The 22,597-nt window shown below is 50.6% G+C and overlaps 1 protein-coding gene across 6 annotated transcripts in view; it reads left to right on the plus strand.

Annotated features, from left to right (window-relative positions):
* Positions 1-22,597, plus strand: part of LOC100280252 (uncharacterized) — a 73,433-nt gene that overhangs the window by 41,188 nt on the left and 9,648 nt on the right. For 3 of the 6 annotated variants that reach the window (XM_035959548.1, XM_035959552.1, XM_035959549.1), the window contains 2 exons: positions 20,443-20,629; positions 21,101-21,576. In XM_035959548.1, coding sequence (XP_035815441.1) covers positions 20,443-20,629; positions 21,101-21,576 — 663 coding nt within the window. Of the gene's footprint in view, positions 1-12,261; positions 12,442-12,887; positions 13,010-14,133; positions 14,276-20,442; positions 20,630-21,100; positions 21,577-22,597 lie in introns of those variants that run through there. The other 3 variants (XM_035959551.1, NM_001362070.2, XM_035959550.1) reach the window with 3 other exon arrangements.

Raw genomic sequence — 22,597 nt, forward strand, 5'->3', positions numbered from 1 at the left:
TTGGGCATTAAGACTAGCCACTTCATCATTTAATTTTGCAATAGAGACTAGATGTTCACTACAAGCATCAATATTGAAATCTTTACACCTATTGCAAATTACGACATGTTCTACACAAGATGTTGATTTATTAGCTATTTCTAACTTAGCATTCAAGTCATCATTTATGCTCTTTAAGCTAGAAATAGAGTCATGGCATGTAGACAATTCAGAAGAAAGCATTTCATTCCGTTTAACTTCTAGAGCAAGAGAATTTTGCGCACTAACAAATTTATCATGCTCTTCATATAAAAGGTCCTCTTGCTTTTCTAATAATCTATTCTTATCATTCAAGGCATCAATTAATTCATTAATCTTGTCAATCTTAGTTCTATCTAAGCCTTTGAACAAACTAGCGTAGTCTATTTCGTCATCGCTAGATTCATCATCACTAGAAGAAGCATAAGTAGACTTTCGAGTGTTTACCTTCTTCTCCTTTGCCATGAGGCAGGTGTGATGCTCGTTGGGGAAGAGGGACGATTTGTTGAAGGCCAAGGCTGCGAGTCCTTCGTTGTCGGAGTCGGACGACGAACAATCCGAGTCCCACTCCTTGCCAAGGTGTGTCTCGCCCTTAGCCTTTTTGTAAGCCTTCTTCTTTTCCCTCTTCTTCTCTTGTTCCTGGTCACTATCATTATCGGGACAATTAGAGATAAAATGACCAATCTTACCACATTTGAAGCATGAGTGCTTCCCCTTTGTCTTGTTCTTGTTGGGATGCTCCTTGCGACCCCTTAGCGTCGTCTTGAAACACTTGATGATGAGGGCCATCTCTTCCTCATTGAGCCCCGCCGCCTCAACTTGTGCCACCTTGCTAGGTAGCACTTCCTTGCTCCTCGTTGCTTTGAGAGCAATGGTTTGAGGCTCATGGATTGGGCCATTCAACGCATCATCAACGTATCTTGCTTCCTTGATCATCATCCGCCCGCTTACAAACTTCCCAAGTATTTCCTTGGGCGTCATCTTGGTGTACCTAGGATTCTCACGAATATTGTTTACAAGATGTGGATCAAGGACAGTGAAAGACCTTAGCATTAGGCGGACGACGTCGTGGTCCGTCCATCGTGTGCTTCCATAACTCCTTATTTTGTTGACGAGGGTCTTGAGCCGGTTGTACGTTTGGGTTGGCTCCTCGCCCCTGATCATTGCGAATCTCCCAAGTTCGCCCTCCACCAACTCCATCTTGGTGAGCATGGTGACGTCGTTCCCCTCATGCGAGATCTTGAGGGTGTCCCAGATCTGCTTGGCGTTATCCAAGCCGCTCACCTTATGGTATTCATTCCTGCACAATGATGCTAGAAGAACAGTAGTAGCTTGTGCATTTTTGTGAATTTGCTCGTTGATAAATATGGGACTATCAATACTATCAAATTGCATTCCACTCTCTACTATCTCCCATATGCTTGGATGGAGAGAGAACAAGTGACTATGCATTTTATGACTCTAAAATCCGTAGTCCTCTCCATCAAAGTGAGGAGGTTTACCAAGTGGAATGGAGAGTAAATGAGCATTTTTACTTTGCGGAATACGAGAATAATCAAAAGAAAAGTTTGAATTGACCGTTTTCTTTTTCTCGTAGTCGTCGTCGTCCTTTTGGGAAGAAGAGGACTCGTTGCTGTCGTCGTAGTAGACAATCTTCTTGATCCGCCTCTTCTTCTTCCCTTCCTTCTTCTTTTGACTCGAGCCGGAGTCATTTGCTTTGTCGTCCCTCGGCTCGTTGAAGATGGTCTCCTTCTCCTTGTCGTTGACCACCATCCCTTTTCCCTTAGGATCCATCTCTTCGGGCGATTAGTCCCTTTCTTGAAGAGAACAGCTCTGATACCAATTGAGAGCACCTAGAGGGGGGTGAATAGGTGATCCTGTAAAACTTGAAACTTAATGCCACAAAACTTGATTAGGAGTTAGCACAATAAAGCCAAGTGGCTAGAGAGGAGTTCTTGCAAAACACAATAACCACAATAAGATCAATACAGATAGGCATAGTGGTTTATCCCGTGGTTCGGCCAAGTCCAACACTTGCCTACTCCACGTTGTGGTGTCCCAACGGACAAGGGTTGCACTCAACCCCTCTCAAGCGGTCCAAAGACCCACTTGAATACCACGATGTTTTGCTTTGTTTCACTATATCCCGCTTGCGAGGAATCTCCACAACTTGGAGCCTCTCGCCCTTACAGTTTGATGTTCACAAAGAAGCACAGAAGTAAGGATGGGATGAGCAACGCACACAAGACACAAAATCAGAGCACAACCACGCACACAAGTCACAACTCGAGCTCACAACACAACCTAAAGAGTTCTCTACTCAAATGGAGCTCTAGTTGCTATCGCAAAGAATCAAATGCACGGAATTGGAGTCTTGGTGCTTAGGAATGCTTAGAGAATGCTTGGTGTACTCCTCCATGCGCCTAGGGGTCCCTTTTATAGCCCTAAGGCTGCTAGGAGCCGTTGAGAGCATTCCAGGAAGGCAATTCTTGCCTTCTGGCGCCTGGCGCACCGGACAGTCCGGTGCACCACCGGACATTATCCGGTGCGGATTTCTTTCCTGTTCTGGCGCAGCCGACCGTTGAAGACTCAGAGCCGTTGGCGCACCGGACACTGTCCTGTGCACACCGGACAGTCCGGTGCCCCCTTCAGACCGTTGGCCCGGCCACGCGTCACGCGTGGATTGCGCGGCCGACCGTTGGCTCGATCGACCGTTGGCTCACCGGACAGTCCGGTGAATTTTAGTTGTACGCTGTTGACTTGGTTTCCGAGAGCGGCGACTTCGCCGTAGCCGACTCACCGGACACTGTCTGGTGCACCACCGGACAGTCCGGTGATTTATAGCCGTACGCCGCCATCGAGACCCGAGAGCTGCCTTTTCACTAGAGCTAGCCTGGCGCACCGGACAGTCCGGTGCACCCAGACCGAGCAGCCTTTTGGCTGTACACAGCCAACTTCTCCATAATTGTTTCTCCTGTTTCTAGCACTTAGACACAATACATTAGTCTTCAAAATAATGTACTAAGTCTAGAAACATACCTTTAATCTTGATTTGCACTTCTTGAGTCCTTGGCATAATTTAACACTTAAGCACTTGTGTTGGACACTTAATCACCAAAATACTTAGAAATGGCCCAAAGGCACATTTCCCTTTCACCTTTACAAAGTTAGACAATCTTTTAGGAGGGACATTAAGTTTGACATTGTCCCCCTTTTGGAAGCCAATGCCATCCTTGATGCTAGGGCGTCTCCCACTATAGAGCATGCTTCTAGCAAATTTAAATTTTTCATTTTCTAAGTCATGCTCATTAATCTTAGCATTAAGTTGAGCTATGTGATCATTTTGTTTCTTAATTAAGGCTAGGTGATCATGAACAACATCAACATTAATGTCTCTACATCTAGTGCAAATGGAAACATGCTCAACAGTAGATGTAGTGGGTTTGCAAGATTTTAGTTCAACAATCTTAGCATGTAAAATGTCATTTTCACTTCTAAGATTGGAAATTGTAACATTGCAAACATCTAAGTCTTTAGCCTTAGCAATTAATTTTTTATTATCATTTCTAAGGCTAGCAAGAGAGATATTCAGTTCTTCAATCTTAGCAAGTAAACTATCATTATCATCTCTAAGATTGGGAATTGAAACATTACTAACGGTGGCCGGCTTCACAACCGGGCTAAAGGTCTCATCGTAGTCGACTCCGGGGCGCTGAGTGAAGCCCCGAAGGACCCAGCGAGCCTTGTACCGCTCCAGGGTACCATCGGCCCGCCGCTTGTGCGTCCAGATCCACTTGCCGGTGACGACGTTGGTGCCGGGCGGACGGGGCACCAGATCCCATGTCTAGTTGGCGACGAGCGCCGCGTACTCCTCCTCCATCGCCCGACGCCAGTGGGGGTCCAGCAGGGCGGTGCGAACGGAGGAGGGTACCAGAGAAACCTGCGAGTCTCCGGTCGTGGCCGCCAGGACTCGGGGCCGCAGGGTACCAGCCGCGTGCCGCGTCACCATCGGGTGGACGTGCCGCGGGTCGCGGTGAAGGAGCGGTGGGTGGTACACTGGCGGCTCGACACGTGCCGCAGGTGGCGGCGGCGGAGGTGTGTGTGTCCCTGGCGAGGACTGGGGCACCGGCGGCGGTGGAGGGGCGAACCCCGGCAGTGGCAGTCGGCGCTGGTAGATCCGCACCGGCTAGGCAAAGCGAGCCGGAGGGGTTGGTACCGACGGCCCCGTAGGCGGTGCAGTCCCACCACCCTCGCTCGGCCCGGGGGCGATCGGAGACGGGGCGCCGCGGAGAGGCGACACCACCGTAGGCGACACCACCGGACCCGGGCAAGGCACCGGGCCGGGAGTAGGACCGACAGGCGGTGAGCGAGGACCTACAGAGAGAGGAAAAATAGGTGGCTCGACCAACGCGTCAGTCGGAAAGAGAGTGAGGGGGTCAAGGTCAGGGTCGGAGGAGGGCGGTGTGGTGGTGGAGGAGTAGGGAAAGGCGGACTCATCAAACACCACATGGCGAGAGATGATGATCCGGCGAGAGGAGAGGTCAAAGCAGCGGTAGCCCTTGTGGTCCGGGGAGTACCCGAGAAACACAGAGGGTGGAACGGGGTGCAAGCTTGTGAGGAGCAGTGGCAGCAGTGTTCGGGTAGCAAGCACACCCGAAGACACGGAGGTGGTCATAGCGCGGAGGGGAACCGAAGAGGGCCTGGTGAGGAGTGGGGGCCGGGCACGCAGTAGAAGGGAGACGGTTGAGGAGGTAGGTAGAGGTGTGGAGGGCCTCGGCCCAGAAACGTGCTGGGAGGTGTGCCTGGAGAACAAGAGTGCGGATGGTGTCGTTGGTCGTGCGGATCATGCACTCAGCCTTGCCATTCTGGGAGGAGGTATACGGGCAAGACATTCGCAACTGCATCTCGTGGGAGAGAAAGTAGTCACGGGAGGCGGAGTTTATATACGTGATTAGGGTACTCACTATCTTCAAAGCCGGGAGGTTGCTCAACATAGACCTCTTCCTTGATTGGTCCATTGAGGAAGGCACTTTTCACGTCCATTTGGTAAAGCTTAAAGCCATGGTAAGTAGCATGGGCAAGTAAAATGCGAATTAACTCAAGCCTAGCTATGGGTGCATAGGTTTCACCAAAATCCAAACCTTCGACTTGTGAGTATCCCTTGGCCACAAGTCGGGCTTTGTTGCTTGTCACCACACCATGCTCATCTTGCTTGTTGCAGAAGACCCACTTGGTTCCTACAACATTTTGGTTAGGACGTGGAACTAAATGACATACCTCATTCCTAGTCAAGTTGTTGAGCTCCTCTTGCATCGCCACCACCCAATTCGAGTCTTGAAGTGCTTCCTCTACCCTGTGTGGCTCAATAGAGGAAACAAAAGAGTAATGTTCACAAAAATGAGCAACGTGAGATCGAGTAGTTACCCCCTTTTGAATATCGTCGAGGATGGTGTTCACGGGGTGATCTCGTTGAATTGCTTGGTGGACTCTTGGGTGTGGTGGCCTTGTAACTTGTTCATCCTCCTTATCTTGATCATGGGCATCTCCTCCTTGATCATTGCTCTCCTCTTGAGGCGGCTCATTATCTTGATCTTCTCCTTCATCATCTTGAGTCTCATTCTCATCTTGAGTTGGTGGAGATGCTTGCATGAAGGAAGATGGTTGATCTTGTGCATTTAGAGACTCTTCGGATTCTTTAGGACACACATCCCTAATGGACATGTTCCTTAGCGCACGCACGAAGCCTCTTCATCATCTAGCTCATCAAGATCAACTTGCTCTACTTGAGAGCCGTTAGTCTCATCAAACACAATGTCACAAGAAACTTCAACTAGTCCAGTGGACTTGTTAAAGACTCTATATGCCATTGTGTTTGAATCATAACCAAGTAAAAAGCCTTCTACAGCCTTAGGAGAAAATTTGGATTTTCTACCTCTTTTAACAAGAATAAAACATTTGCTACCAAAGACTCTAAAATATGAAACATTGGGCTTTTTACCGGTTAGGAGTTCGTATGACGTCTTCTTGAGGATTCGGTGTAGATACAACCGGTTGATGGCGTAGCAAGCGGTGTTGACCGCCTCCACCCAAAACCGATCTGAAGTCTTGTATTCATCAAGCATGGTTCTTGCCATGTCTAATAGAGTTCGATTCTTCCTCTCCACTACACCATTTTGTTGTGGCGTGTAGGGAGAAGAGAACTCATGCTTGATGCTCTCCTCCTCAAGGAAGCCTTCGATTTGTGAGTTCTTGAACTCTGTCCCGTTGTCGCTTCTTATTTTCTTGATCCTTAAGCCGAACTCATTTTGAGCTCGTCTCAAGAATCCTTTCAAGGTTTCTTGGGTATGAGATTTTTCCTGCAAAAGAACACCCAAGTGAAGCGAGAATAGTCATCCACAATAACTAGACAATACTTACTCCCACCGATGCTTATGTAAGCTATCGGGCCGAATAGGTCCATGTGTAGGAGCTCGAGTGGCTTGTCAGTCGTCATGATGTTCTTGTGTGGATGATGAACACCAACTTGCTTCCCTGCCTGACATGCGCTACAAATCCTGTCTTTCTCAAAATGAACATTTGTTAGTCCCAAAATGTGTTCTCCCTTTAGAAGCTTGTGAAGATTCTTCATTCCAACATGTGCTAGTCGGCGATGCCAGAGCCAGCCCATGTTAGTCTTAGCAATTAAGCAAGTGTCGAGTTCAGCTCTATCAAAATCTACTAAGTATAGCTGACCCTCTAACACTCCCTTAAATGCTATTGAATCATCACTTCTTCTAAAGACAGTAACACCTGTATCCGTAAAAAGACAGTTGTAACCCATTTTATATAATTGCGAAACTGAAAGCAAGTTGTAATCTAAAGAATCTACAAGAAAAACATTAGAAATGGAGTGGTCAAGAGATATAGCAATTTTACCCAATCCTTTGACCAAATCTTGATTTCCATCCCCGTATGTGATAGCTCGTTGGGGATCTTGGTTTTTCTCATAGGAGGAGAACATCTTCTTCTCCCCTGTCATGTGGTTTGTGCACCCGCTGTCGATGATCCAACTTGAGCCCCAGATGCATAAACCTACAAAACAAGTTTAGTTCTTGATTTTAGGTACCCAAACGGTTTTGGGTCCTTTGGCATTAGATACAAGAACTTTGGGTATCCAAACACAAGTCTTGGAGCCCTTGTGTTTGCCCCCAACATACCTGGCAACTACCTTGCCTGATTTGTTGGTTAGCACATAAGATGCATCAAAAGTTTTAAATGAAATGTTATGATCATTTGATGCAGCAGGAGTTTTCTTTTTAGGCAATCTAGCATGGGTTGATTGCCTAGAACTAGATGTCTCACCCTTATACATAAAAGCATGATTAGGGCCAGAGTGAGACTTCCTAGAATGAATTCTCCTAATTTTGCTCTCGGGATAACCGGCAGGGTACAAAATGTAACCCTCGTTATCCTGAGGCATGTGAGCCTTGCCCTTTACAAAGTTAGACAATGTTTTAGGAGGGGCATTAAGTTTGACATTGTCCCCCTTTTGGAAGCCACTGCCATCCTTGATGCCAGGGCGTCTCCCACTATAGAGCATGCTTCTAGCAAATTTAAAATTTTCATTTTCTAAGTCATGCTCATTAATCTTAGCATTAAGTTGAGCTATGTGATCATTTTGTTTCTTAATTAAGCCTAGGTGATCATGAACAACATCAACATTAATGTCTCTACATCTAGTGCAAATGGAAACATGCTTAACAGTAGATGTAGAGGGTTTGCAAGATTTTAGTTCAACAATCTTAGCATGTAAAATGTCATTTTCACTTCTAAGATTGGAAATTGTAACATTGCAAACATCTAAGTCTTTAGCCTTAGCAATTATTTTTTCATTATCATTTCTAAGGCTAGCAAGAGAGATATTCAATTCTTCAATCTTAGCAAGTAAACTATCATTATCATCTTTAAGATTGGGAATTGAAACATTACTAACATTAGAATCAACCTTAGCAATTAGTTTAACATTCTCATTTCTAAGGTTGGCAATAATATCATGGCAAGTGCTTTGCTCACTAGATAGTTTTTCACATTTTTCTACTTCTAGAGCGTAAGCATTTTTAACCTTAACATGCTTTTTATTTTCCTTAATTAGGAAGTCCTCTTGGGAGACAAAGAGTTCATCCTTCTCATGAATAACACTAATTAATTCATTTAATTTTTCCTTTTGTTGCATGCTTAGGTTGGCAAAAAGGGCGCACAAGTTATCCTCCTCATCACAAGAGTTATCCTCATCACTAGAGGTTTCATATTTAGTGGAGGATTTTGATTTTACCTTCTTCCTTTTGCCGTCTTTTGCCATGAGGCACTTGTGGCCGACGTTGGGGAAGAGGAGCCCTTTGGTGATGGCGATGTGGGCGGCGTCCTCGTCGGAGGAGGAGTCGGAGGAGCTCTCATCGGAGTTCCATTCACGGCACACATGGGCATCGCCGCCCTTCTTCTTGTAGTATTTCTTCTTTTCTCTCTTCTTTCCCTTTTTGTCGTCGCCCCTGTCACTGTCACTTGATATTGGACATTTTGCAATAAAGTGACCGGGCTTACCACACTTGTAGCACACTTTCTTGGAGCGGGATTTGTAGTCCTTCCCCCTCCTTTGCTTGAGGATTTGGCGGAAGCTCTTGATGATGAGCGTTATTTCCTCATTGTCGAGCTTAGAGGCGTCGATGGGTAGTCTACTTGATGTAGACTCCTCCTTCTCCTCCGTCGCCTTGAATGCGACCGGTTGTGCTTCAGGCGTGGAGGGGCCATCTTGCCCGATGATTTTCTTCGAGCCTTTGATCATCAACTCAAAGCTCACAAATTTCCCTATTACTTCCTCGGGAGACATTAGTGTATATCTAGGATCACCACGTATTAATTGAACTTGTGTAGGGTTAAGAAAAACGAGGAATCTTAGAATAACCTTGACCATCTCATGGTCATCCCATTTGGTGCTCCCGAGGTTGCGCACTTGGTTCACCAAGGTCTTGAGCCAATTGTACATCTCTTGTGGCTCCTCCCCTTGGCAAAGCCGAAAGCGACCGAGCTCCCCCTCGATCGTCTCCCGCTTGGTGATCTTGGTCACCTTGTCTCCTTCGTGCACGGTCTTGAGTACGTCCCAAATCTCCTTAGCACTCTTTAATCCTTGCACCTTGTTATACTCCTCTCGACTTAGAGAGGCGAGAAGTATAGTGGTGGCTTGGGAGTTGAAGTGTCGGATTTGGGCGACTTCGTCCGAATCATAGTCTTCATCCCCCGGTGATGGTACCTGTACTCCAATCTCAACAACATCCCAAATGCTAGTGTGGAGTGAGGTTAGATGATGCATCATTTTATCACTCCACATATTATAATCTTCACCATCAAACATAGGTGGTTTGCCCAAAGGGACGAAAAGTAATGGAGTACGTTTGGAAATGCGAGGGTAGCGTAGGGGGATCTTACTAAACTTCTTGCGCTCATGGCGCTTAGAAGTTACAGACAGCGTGTCGGAGCCAGAGGTGGATGGCGACGAAGAGTCGGTCTCGTAGTAGACCACCTTCTTCATCTTCTTCTTCTTGTCACCGCTCCGACGCGACTTGTTGTGTGAAGGGGATCCCTTCACCTTGTTGGCGGACTCCCCGGATGGAGCCTTCCCATGGCTTGTGGCAGGCTTCTCGCCGGTCCCGATTTCCCTCTTGGCGGATGTTCCCGACATCACTTCGAGCGGTTAGGCTCTAATGAAGCACCGAGCTCCGATACCAATTGAAAGTCGCCTAGAGGGGGGTGAATAGGGCGAATCTGAAATTTATAAACTTAAGCACAACTACAAGTCGGGTTAGCGTTAGAAATATAAACGAGTCCGAGAGAGAGAGTGAAAAACAAATCGCAAGCAAATAAAGAGTGAGACACAAGGATTTGTTTTACCGAGGTTCGGTTCTTGCAAACCTACTCCCCGTTGAGGTGGTCACAAAGACCGGGTCTCTTTCAACCCTTTCCTTCTCTCAAACGGTCACTTAGACCGAGTGAGCTTCTCTTCTCAATCAAATGGAACATAAAGTTCCCGCAAGGACCACCACACAATTGGTGTCTCTTGCCTCGGTTACAATTGAGTTTATCACAAGAAAGTATGAGAAAGAAAAGAAGCAATCCAAGTGCAAGAGCTCAAATGAACACAAATGTCGCTCTCTCTAGTCACTATTTGATTTGGAGTGATTCCGAACTTGGGAGAGGATTTGATCTCTTTGGTTGTGTCTAGAATTGAATGCTATAGCTCTTGTAATGTGTTGAAGGTGGAAAACTTGGATGCAATGAATGGTGGGGTGGTTGGGGTATTTATAGCCCCAACCACCAAAAGTGGCCGTTGGGAGGCTGTCTGTCGCATGGCGCACCAGACAGTCCGGTGCGCCACCGGACACTGTCCGGTGCGCTAGCCACGTCAGCTGGTCGTTGGGTTCTGACCGTTGGAGCTCTAACTGGTGGGTCCTGTAGACTGTCCGGTGCGCCTTCTGTGCGTGCTCTGTCCTCTGCGCGCGCAGGCACGCATTAAATGCGTTGCAGTCGACCGTTGCGTGCGAAGTAGCCGTTGCTCTGCTGGCACACCGGACAGTCCGGTGAATTATAGCGGAGCGGCCTCCCATTTTCCCGAAGGTAGCGAGTTCAGCGTTAAGTTCCCTGGTGCACCGGACACTATCCGGTGTGCCAGACCAGGGTGCCTTTGGGATGTCTTTAGCTCTCTTTATTTGAACCCATCTTTGGTCTTTTTATTGGCTTGTCGTGAACCTTTGGCACCTGTAAAACTTATAGACTAGAGCAAACTAGTTAGTCCAATTATTTGTGTTGGGCAATTCAACCACCAAAATCAATTTAGGAAAATGTGAAAGCCTATTTCCCTTTCAATCCCAGTGTACAAGAATTCATGGCCGGTCAATAGCGACTTACGTGGCAGGTTGGACTTCAGGTGGATGATGAGCTGGACGGCGTGATGACGCCATCGTCGGTTGCGGTGCCTAGAACAACCCGAGAGTCGTCGGCATTGGCAACGACCATTAGGTCCCCATGTTTGATGATGGACAGCGCGGTGCAGCCGCTCCGGACCGCGTCCAAGTGGCAGCTGCGCCGGAGCTTGCCATACACAGCGGCGCATGGGCTACGTAGGACTGCTTCCAGAGGTCGAACTGGTAGTCGCCAAGTTTCTTCTCGTCGTCGATGAGCGACGCCAACGCGAGCGCCTCGTGCTAGTGGTGTTTGTTCGGGGTTTTCAAGTAAGAAACATGGATTTATCTTTAGCATTGGTTTATGAAAATGACTTATAAGTCAGATCCATGGAAAAATATTACGGAGAATAAATGTCACACATGCAAAAAAAGGAATTTAAGTTGAAAACATATTCAAACAAAAGAAATTGCATGCAAGGCTCTTCTTTAAATACTACTCCCTCAATCCAAAAATATAATTTAATAATCTCGGTGATCTTTATCTACTACTACACATTGTGCAAGGGTAGCATGTGGGCTTCGGGAGAGATGTAGTATATGTTTTTACTATAATAGATGTAGACATAAATACACATGTGGTGTAGTGGTAGCAACGAGCACATTTATTTGAGGGGTCACGGGTTTGAATCCCCTTGGGGCCTTTTTTTTAATTTAATTTTAGCTAGGCGTGGGATGTACGTGGGAATGAGAATAAGCTTTGTGAGGAGGAGAGAATGAGAAAGGAAATACTGTGGAAATACTTTGTGGGGAGGGGAGAATGAGAAAGGAAATATAGAATGATGACCGAACATGGGAATGGACTGTGCGCGGAGGGAGAATCGGAAAGACAGAACAAGGAATGGTGAGAATGGACTGTGCGGGAAGGAAATGAGAATGACAGAACACGGAATGACAGCCTACCCCTTACTGCTTTAATAAGTAGTAGAGATAAGTAGTATAGATATAGATTTTCTATACCTACTTTTTATCCACTATCAATTTTTCATCTACTAATAATTCATCGCGGGCTCACAGCTGTAGTACCAAACAATGTTAGAGCGCGTGAACAGTGACACGCTAGAACTGGAGAGAGAGAAGAGCTCCGCTCGCTAGAGCGCTGTAGAGGCAAACGATGCAGGCGTAGGGGGTCTCGTGTAGCCGGCATGCCAGGGGAGAGGGAGGTAGAGCGGCATGCGCTGCGGACAGTATGAGCCCACTAGATAAATCAGAACCGACTAGCATCCATCCGACGGCTAACAGTTGTATGATCGTGTCAACCATGACTCGGCGAGGACGTGCACTTGACTCCCTCTGGCGGTTTTTTTTGTTTAGCCCTCGTTCAAAAACCAAATGTTCTCCCTGCTCCACCCCGTTCTCACGCCGCCGCCGCGTGCTAGCCGGAACCCTAGGACCCTGCGGCCGTGGTAGGAAGCGCTGCCGCAGCCATGACAGGGTGCGTGCCCATCTCCGTTTGGACCATCTTCTCTCGTCCCGCCGCGTTTCTCCGTATGAAGGAATGCCATCTGGCTTATGTCGGAAAAAGGGAGCGCCTTGGTCTGCGGGGGCTACGGAAGATGCGTCCTTTTGGGTTTTGGCATTGAAGGATCGATATCCGTTATCAATCGGCGCTAATCTTGTGCACTATGGGGGTGGTTTGGGGATGCACGATTCCACTGGGCACAGCAGTTGTGCTACAGTCAACTCGAAAGTCAAAACAGATAATTTTGGTTGGGGGTGCGTTTTTTTTTTTCATCGGGTTTTTATCAAAAGGATATGTTTTTTCATGATATAATGGTGTTAGGATAGCCAACCTTGTCAAAGATTTGTCGTGTTGGGGGCTCGATTTGGTGAATAGTGTTGCGCCCTTCGATTCAGATGAATGTGCCTTTTTTTTTGCAGTTGACGGCAGTTCTGGACAAATGATCAGGTTTCTTTACTTCGGTTTTAGTGATAAAGATGTGTTCTGTTCTGCAGTACAGTTTACAGTTCTAGTATGTCCACTTCTGTTTGCAAGAGGACAGGTATCACTCAGAGGGATGCTATGGCTACCATTGTTTGAATGCTTGTTTCAACGGTAGACTATGTCTACCAGCCTGATTATTCTCGATTTTTGTCTTTAGTTCAAACTTGGGTTCCCTGACCGACCACTGATAGCTTGGTTATGGGCAACTTGTTAGCCCCCTTTGCAAGATAATGTAGTCACTGGTTGTCTCGTTTTCTTAAAAAACTGCTTCTCTCTTGGTAATATAGCGGAAAAAGTGTTGTTTATGTTATGTACTGCTGTGATCAGCAGATCATGTAAACTGGACATGAACTGTTCTTGTTTGCTAGATTTGACTTCTGCGGATGTCATGGACTCTTGCTTCATGGATCAACGATGTTGCTTTGAATGGAAGTTTGGCTAGAATCGCTATACATTCTGAAGCAATCTTTAGGCATTTAGGCAATGGTAGCCAGTGGAGGCGATTGTGGTGTGGAATGTTTGAAACCAGATGTTTGATCAATATTATTATGACAACAACTTTGAGGAACTGCAAGTTAATTTTGCTTCTAGCAATTGAATTGTTGTCTGCCTGCCAAAATTGTAGCTCTACCTCTGTTGCTTAGGTAGGGTGCGTTTGGTTAGAGAGTCTCCATTCCAGTATTTGAGAATAGAGCCGTTCTATTTTGCGTTTGGCAAGAAGAACAGAGCCGCTCCATTTTTTGTTTGTTTGAAGAGTATAATAGAGCGGAGCCGTTCCATTATTTATTTGGTTCGAGAGCCGTGTGAGTGTAGAGTGGAGGTGTGAGTGTAGAGGGGAGAAGAGGAGGGTGAGCGCTCACGTCCGTGAGAGCGCTCGCATCCGGTCATTTTTGTGGAGTGGGAGCGTTCCAACTACTTATAGTAAATTTTTATATGTAGATCTAGGCGTCGCTCTACTCTTATTTTGTTGGAAACCAAACGTCCAGAAAATTGGAATAGAACCACTCTATTCTCCCCCACTCCTCAACCAAACACACCCTTAATGTGTGGCCTTGATTTTTGTCTTTTTTATAGGTCAATAATCAATGACTACTTGTTAACAAAATACTGAAATTTTGGTGTTGCTGTTTATGTTCTATAGCAACCCTGTTTATTATTTTTTTCTTTCAATATTTTCTACAGGACAACTTGGATAATTGACAGCCAAAGATTTGCCACCAAAATAAAAAATGCTTCTGGGTCTTTAGATCCAAGTAAACAGAAATGGATCGGCAACCCAAGTAAAGAGTGCCCAAAGTGCAGTCATGTGATTGATAACAGTGATGTAAGAGTTGTGCTTTGCTATTATGGTAAAGTAGAATTGGGCTAGCTACAATATTTCCACTTGTCTCAGGTAACTGATAGATACATGAGGCTAACCCTAATGGGTAGCTATATAGTGATGTACATGGACCTAGACACATGGCATATACTCTAACACCCCCCCGCAGTCAGAACATCCGTCGCAGCGGAGTTCACAGACTAGACTCAAAAGGAAGACGTACACCACACCGTACATCACACCATAGGATCTCCCCACAGCCGCAACTAGTCACTACTGATGTTGAGGCTGGAGCGAAACTCAGCGAAGGTCGAGGACGGAAGACCCTTGGTGAAGATATCAGCAAACTGGGAGGTGGTCGGGACGTGGAGGACCCGAACAGTATCGGCGGCGACATAATCGCGGACAAAGTGTAGATCGATCTCTACATGCTTGGTCCACTGGTGCTGCACCGGGTTGGTGGAGAGGTAGACGGCGCTGACGTTGTCGCAGTAGACCAACGTGCTCCTGGAGAGGGGACTGTGGAGCTCGGCGAGGAGCTGCCGGAGCCACGCAGCCTCCGCCACGGCACTCGAGCGGGAGACGACCGGCTGGCGCTTCGACGACCAGGACACCAGGTTGCCGCCGAAGAAGACGGCAAAGCCGGAGGTGGAGCGCCGAGTGTCCGGGCACCCGACCCAGTCAGCGTCGGTGTAGACGACCAGCTCGGAGGAGGTAGACCGGTGGAGAAGCAGCCCGTAGTCGACGGTGCCCCGAAGGTAGCGGAGGAGGCGTTTGAGAGCCGCGAGGTGGGGCTCTCGGGGGTCGTGCATATGGAGACAGACCTGCTGCACGGCGTAGGAGATGTCCGGTCTAGTGAAGGTGAGGTACTGAAGGGCACCGGCAAGGCTCCTGTACCCGGTAGGGTCCTCGACCGGTTCACCCGTGTCCTCAGAGAGCTTCGCCTGCGTGTCGACTGGGGTAGAGCAGGGCTTGCAGTCAATCATCTTGGCCCGCTCCAGAATGTCAAGAGTGTACTGCCGCTGGTGAAGTAGGAGTCCTGAGGGCCGATGCTCAGCAGTGACCCCCAGGAAATGGTGAAGCACGCCCAGATCCTTGACCGGAAACTCCCGTTGGAGCGCGCCGACGAGGCGGCGAAGAAGTGACGGACTGGAGGCGGTGAGGACAATGTCATCCACGTAGAGGAGCAAGTAGGCAGTCTCTGCTCCATGATGGTGGACAAACAGAGACGTGTCGGACTTGGCCTCCACGAAGCCCAGTGTCACGAGGTACGTAGCCAGTCTGGAGTGCCACGCCCGAGGGGCCTGCTTGAGGCCGTAGAGGGACCTGTTGAGCCGACAGACCATGTCAGGGCGAGAGGAGTCCACGAAGCCCGTCGGTTGACAGCAGTAGACGGTCTCGGTGAGGGCGCCGTGCAGGAAGGCGTTCTTGACGTCGAGCTGGTGAACTGGCCAGGAGCGAGCAATGGCTAGCGAGAGCACCGTGCGAACGGTGGCCGGCTTCACAACCGGGCTAAAGGTCTCATCGTAGTCGACTCCGAGGCGCTGAGTGAAGCCCCGAAGGACCCAGCGAGCCTTGTACCGCTCCAGGGTACCATCGGCCCGCCGCTTGTGCGTCCAGATCCACTTGCTGGTGACGACGATGGTGCCGGGCGGACGGGGCACCAGATCCCATGTCTGGTTGGCGACGAGCGCCGCGTACTCCTCCTCCATCGCCCGACGCCAGTGGGGGTCCAACAGGGCGGTGCGGACGGAGGAGGGTACCGGAGAAACCTGCGAGTTTCCGGTCGTGGCCGCCAGGACTCGGGGCCGCAGGGTACCAGCCGCGTGCCGCGTCACCATCGGGTGGACGTGCCGCGGGTCGCGGTGAAGGAGCGGTGGGTGGTACACCGGCGGCTCGACACGTGCGGATGTGGAGGGGCGAACCCCGACGGGGACTGGGGCACCGGCGGTGGCGACGACGGCGGTTGTGGAGGGGCGAACCCCGGCGGCGGCAGTCGGCGCTGGTAGACCCGCACCGGCTGGGCGAAGCGAGCCGGAGGGGTTGGTACCGACGGCCCCGTAGGCGGTGCAGTCCCACCACCCCCGCTCGGCCCGGGGGCGATCGGAGACGGGGCGCCGCGGAGAGGCGACACCACCGTAGGCGACACCACCGGACCCGGGCAAGGCACCGGGCCGGGAGTAGGACCGACAGGCGGTGAGCAAGGACCTGCAGAGAGAGGAAGAATAGGTGGCTCGACCAACGCGTCAGTCGGAAAGAGAGTGAGGAGGTCAAGGTCAGGGTCGGAGGAGGGCGGTGTGGTGGTGAATGAGTAGGGAAAGGCGGACTCATCAAACACCACATGGCGAGAGATGATGATCCGGCGAGAGGAGAGGTCAAAGCAGCGGTAGCCCTTGTGGTCCGGGGAGTACCCGAGAAACACACAGAGGGTGGAACGGGGTGCAAGCTTGTGAGAAGCAGTGGCAGCAGTGTTCGGGTAGCAAGCACACCCGAAGACATGGAGGTGATCATAGCGCGGAGGGGAACCGAAGAGGGCCTGGTGAGGAGTGGGGGCCGGGTACGTAGTAGAAGGGAGACGGTTGAGGAGGTAGGTAGAGGTGTGGAGGGCCTCGGCCCAGAAACGTGCCGGGAGGTGTGCCTGGAGAAGAAGAGTGCGGATGGTGTCGTTGGTCGTGCGGATCATGCGCTCAGCCTTGCCGTTCTAGGAGGAGGTATACGGGCAAGACATCCGCAACTGCATCCCGTGGGAGAGAAAGAAGTCACGGGAGGCGGAGTTATCAAACTCACGACCGTTGTCACACTGAACAACCTTAATGGTGAGGCCGAACTGAGTGGACACCCAGGCGAAGAAGTGACAGAGGGTGGGGAAAGTCTCAGACTTAGCACGCAACGGAAACGTCCACACATAATGAGAAAAATTATCAAGCACGACAAGATAGTATTTGTAACCCGACATACTAGTAATGGGAGAAGTCCACAAATCGCAGTGTACAAGATCAAATACATGAGTAGCATGCGAGGAAGAGGAGGAAAATGGAAGACGAACATGGCGGCCTAACTGGCACGCATGACATAAATGCTCCTTAGGGGATCGAGTACATGGGATAGTGGCACTACGAGTAAGCTGCATCAAGGCATCGCGTCCGGGGTGACCAAGGCGATGATGCCAGGTGGTAGATGACGTGGTGGCAGCAAAAACAACAGCCGTGTCAGGTGGCGAAGACGAAGAAGAGGTGGCGGGCAGAAGCTGAATGGTGTAGAGAGGGCCGATGCTGTCACATCGGAGGAGGGGGCGCCGAGTTGCCGAGTCCTTCGCAGTAAGACCAGAAGAGTCAAACTCAACAGAACAAGAATTATCGGTAGTAAACCGACGAATAGAAAGTAGATTGTGGACCAAAGAAGGAGCGACAAGAACATCGGGCATGCGAAAAGAGCCGGGAGGGCCGGCGACACCCACAGATGTGACAGGGAGACACGAGCCATTCGCCACCATGATGGACGAAGGGAGAGAGGAAGGAGGAGGGCGCATAGATGTGAGTATACCAGGGTCCGGAGTGGTGTGGTAGGTAGCACCGGTGTCCGCGATCCACTCGGGACCCAGCGGTGGAGTCAGAGTGGGAGTCTGGAAGGCAGCCAGGGCGGTCGTGTCCCAACTGACCAGCCCAGACGGTGGAGTAGCCGGCGGTAGAGTAGCGGGCGGCGTGGGCCACGATGAAGCGGCAGGCGACGGAGTCCAGGGCGATGGAGAGGCGGCGACGAGGTGATCCCCGGCTGTGCACTAGCGAACATGGCCACCGGGGGACGAGCCACAGAAACAGGCCCCTGGAACGGCCACATGGAGATGCGCCCTGACCACGGGTGGTGAAAAGTGGGCCAAGGCGCACCCTGTTGGGGTCCCGGTGTCGGAGCGCTGCCACGGGCACCACCGCCGGGACCACCACCACCACCACCACCACGGCGGCGACGACCACCACCACCTCCACCTCCGCCACCGCGACCCCCCCCGCCCATGTTCGGCCCGGGGGAACAATGGCCTGACGGAGTAGGAGGACGGGTCGGGGTGAGAGCCGCCAGAGCTGTCGAGGAGGTCGAGGACCCCGGGCCGGAGATCAAGGTAGCCTGAGCACCCAGAGTGATCTCCTCTAGGGCGAGGTCGTCACGGACCTGGAGGAAGGTAGGGAAGGGGCGCTGGCGCATGATCAACGACCGGAGATGGGTGTAGCGATCACTGAGGCCGCGGAGGACGTTGAGGACTAGGTTGCGGTCCTCCACGGGGCAGCCCAGATCGCCAAGTGAGTCCGCCATGGTCTTCATCGTGCGGCAGTACTCACTGACGCTGAGGTCCCCCTGGACGAAGGTGTGGAAGGCTGCGTCAAGACGGAGAGCCCGGGCCTCGGCGTTACCCAGAATATGGCCCTCGATGGCAAGCCAAACGGCCCGAGCGTGAGGAAGGTTCCGGAGGAGGCTGTGGAGGTCAACGGAGATCGTCCCCACGATCCAGGTAAGCACGATGCTGTCGAGGCGCACCAACGCGGCGGTCGGCGCCACACCGGCGGGGTCGTAGAGAACGTGGTCATCCAGAGCGTCGCGGCGAAGGGTAAGGAGGAGTAAGTCCCGCCAGCGTGCGTAGGACGACGACTCTGGCTCCAGGACGACAGGAACCATGAGGCGAATGTTCTGGACACTCCCAGCCTGAAGGTGGAGCTGAGCCACGAGCGGGTCAGCCGGGTCATGCCACAGCACCGTGGGGATGGTGCGGGGTCCGGTGCCGACGGTCGGTGCGGGCGGGACGCCATACACTCCGCCCACGGTGTCAGAGGAGGTGACCCCGCCGTCGTGGGTCACAGGCGAGGCGAGGAGCTGTTCTGCCGCGGCAATCTGAGCAGCGATAGCATCAGCGGCCTCGCGCTCGCGCTCCCACACGAGAGCGGCTTCCCGCAAACGGGCCTGTCGCGCCGCGTGCTCCGCACGGGAAGCAGTCAGGGCGGCGACGGTGGATCCCTGGTGGGCGACCGGTGGATGGTGAGGCGGCGGATCAACGACAGGCGACGAGGGGATTGGCGGGGGAGGGTCCTCCGGACCGGCACCCCCCGCAGGAGGGGCATCTGCCACAGCCGCAAGGACCGATGCGGTGCCCGTCGCGGTGAGGGACCCTCCGGCGGCAATGGGCCCTGCCCCCCACGGCGGCCTGAGCACAGCAACAGCGGCAAGAAGGACGGCGGCGGGTCGACCATGAGACGCGGCCCGTACCCAGGAAGAGAGGGGAGGGAACTCGGCATCCATGGGAGGAGGGAAGACCCGGGCGCGCTGGCGGCGCTCGGGGGAGTCTGGTCGGGCGGGGGCCCGCACCTGGGCGCTCCTGGCGTGCGCGGCACGGCTCCTGGCGGCGCTCGCCTGGGACAGAGGAAGGAAGGGCGGGGCCGGGCGGGCAGAACGGCGCTCTGGCGGCGCTCCCCTGGGCGCGGCGAGGCAGAGGTAGGGCGGGCCCCCCCAAGGCAGGGCGGGCCCCCCCAAGGCAGGGCGGGCAGAGCGGCGCGCCGGGGCGCTCCGGGCGGGCGCGGCCCATGGCGGGCGCGACATCTGGCGCTGGCAGCGCCCCTGGGCGCGACGGCGGCAGTAGGGAAGGGAGGTGGTGGCTGCACAGGGAAGGGAGGTGGAAACCCTAGCTCGATACCATGTCTCAGGTAACTGATAGATACATGAGGCTAACCCTAATGGGTAGCTATATAGTGATGTACATGGGCCACATGGGCCTAGACACATGGCATATAGTCTAACACCACTTTTCATTAGATATGTCATTTCCATTTCTTTGTAATTAAGCATGGTTAGGAATAAATAAAAAATGATATATAGCAATTGCCAAAGATAAACAATTTGCATATCTTAAGGAGTTCTTCAACTTGTTTATAAAACTGGAATAAATTTCTATGGTTATAAACTTATAATTATATTTGTCACTTTAACTGCCTTACTTTTGAGCCATCTCATGGCCAACTTATATGTTAATAGACCTATTGTATTTCTGAAATGCTTTGACTTTTGCAGTTACAGTATGGGGCTTTTGCTGTGAATATCCCTTTTAAAGGTTCTATTAAAGTGTGGTCAGCTGCAAAGTCTGAAAGGTTCCGTTAAAGTGTGATCAGCTCATGACTGTTTTCTTGCTGTAGGTTGTTCACCAGTGGCCCGGTTTGCCTAAAGGTGTAAAATTTGATCCTTCTGACCAGGAATTAATCTGGCACTTAATGGCAAAACATGGAAAATCTGGAATAAAACCTCATCCGTTCATTGATGAATTCATTCCAACAGTTGAGGAAGATGAAGGCATCTGTTACACTCATCCACAAAAACTTCCAGGTACTTATATCTTCTTTCTGAAAGATTATGCGATTTTCAGGATTAAGGTTCTTAAGTAAAAGCTTTTATTTCAGATAATATCAAATTTGAAATTCTGCAGTTTACAGCTACTGTCAAGTGCTTATCTTTGTTAGTAATTTGTTGTCCCGCGGGACTCTTTTTTGTTGATCACACCCTATGACCTGCATTTAGCCTAGGAAAACTTCAGGCAGGGCAAATTACTTATTTTACTTTTCATTTATGGCTAGTTTCATTTCCCCCTCAAACCCCTCCAATTCCGGAGGGTATTTGAGTTTCCAAACTAGCCCTTAATTTTTTCACCTCGTCGCTATGCAACAATTGACGACCTGTACAACTCTTGAATTGTTACCGCCTTCTTTGAAACAGACATTTCACATTCTAGTTGGAACACTTTTGCTTTGATACTCCACTTGTTTTTCAACACTCAGGAGTCTTCTCTGTCCATTTAAGGTGTTAAACAAAATGGAAGTGTATCACATTTCTTCCACAGAACATTTAAGGCTTACAACACTGGGACTAGGAAGCGTCGAAGGATAAACACTGACGATGCTGATGTCCGTTGGCACAAGACAGGCAAGACAAAGCCAGTACTAGTTGATGGAAAACACCTTGGTTGTAAGAAAATAATGGTGCTTTATATAAGCCCGTTGAAGGGTGGAAAGGCTGAGAAGACCAATTGGGTGATCCACCAGTACCACCTAGGCACTGGAGAGGATGAGAGAGATGGTGAATATGTTGTCTCCAAACTATTTTTTCAGCAACAGTTTAAACCTGGGGACAAGAATGCTCAAGAGCTAACTACATCCGATGATCTGGAATCAATGGCTGCTGAATCAAATCTCCCAGATTTTACTACATTGCCCACTGACAAACATGTTGGTACAGTCCAAGAAGTTGTTCATAATCCTGAGCATAATCTTTACCAGGTAACTGAATATGTGGCCCACATTTGTAGGTGATAGGTAAGTTGAACCAGAAAATAGAACATATACTGCTAACTTATTTTTTGATAATTGAAAATAGAATTTAGAAATACATTTGTTTTTCCTAATGTGCAGCTTAATAGAAACTGTGAAATAAGCATTGAAGAGACTGTTGTCCTCCCACCCTCTGGAAAAACAACAAAGGACGGATATAATCTCCAATCACAAGATTAGAAGTTGTGGGAAGGCGATTCCCAGTTTGAATTGTTAGACTCGCAGCAGCTGGCAGAAGGACTCGCTCTCTGTGACGAGTTCCTCCTGAGTCAGTCTCAGACCTCTTGTGGAGGTGGAGATGAACCTAGAGAGACCAAACCCTGCCTGGCTGCTTATGCCCATCTGTCAGCAGAGGACTTCAAGAAGAGGTGGCGGGCAAAAACAGCAGCTGTGTCAGGTGGCGAAGACGAAGAAGAGGTGGCGGGCAGAAGCCGAATGGTGTAGAGGGGGCCGGTGCTGTCACATCGGAGGAGGGGGAGCCGAGTTGCCAAGTCCTTCACAGTAAGACCAGAAGAGTCAAACTCAACAGAACAAGAATTATCAGTAGTAAACCGACGAATAGAAAGTAGATTGTGGACCAAAGGAGTGACAAGAACATCGGGCATGCGAAAAAAGCCGGGAGGGCCGGCGGCACCCACAGATGTGACAGGGAGACACGAGCCATTCGCCACCATGATGGACGAAGGGAGAGAGGAAGGTGGAGGGCGCACAGAGGTGAGTATACCAGGGTCCGGAGTGGTGTGGTAGGTAGCACCGGTGTCCGCGATCCACTCGGGACCCAGCGGTGGAGTCAGAGTGGGAGTCTGGAAGGGGCAACCAGGGCGGTCGCGTCCCAACTAACCAGCCCAGACGGTGGAGTAGCCGGTGGTGGAGTAGCGGACGGCGTGGGCCACGATGAAGCGGCAGGCGACAGAGTCCAGGGCGATGGAGAGGCGGCGGCGAGGTGAACCCCGGTTGTGCACTAGCGAAC

This window comes from Zea mays, chromosome 6 (assembly GCF_902167145.1).
Source record: "Zea mays cultivar B73 chromosome 6, Zm-B73-REFERENCE-NAM-5.0, whole genome shotgun sequence".
NCBI lineage: Eukaryota > Viridiplantae > Streptophyta > Magnoliopsida > Poales > Poaceae > Zea > Zea mays.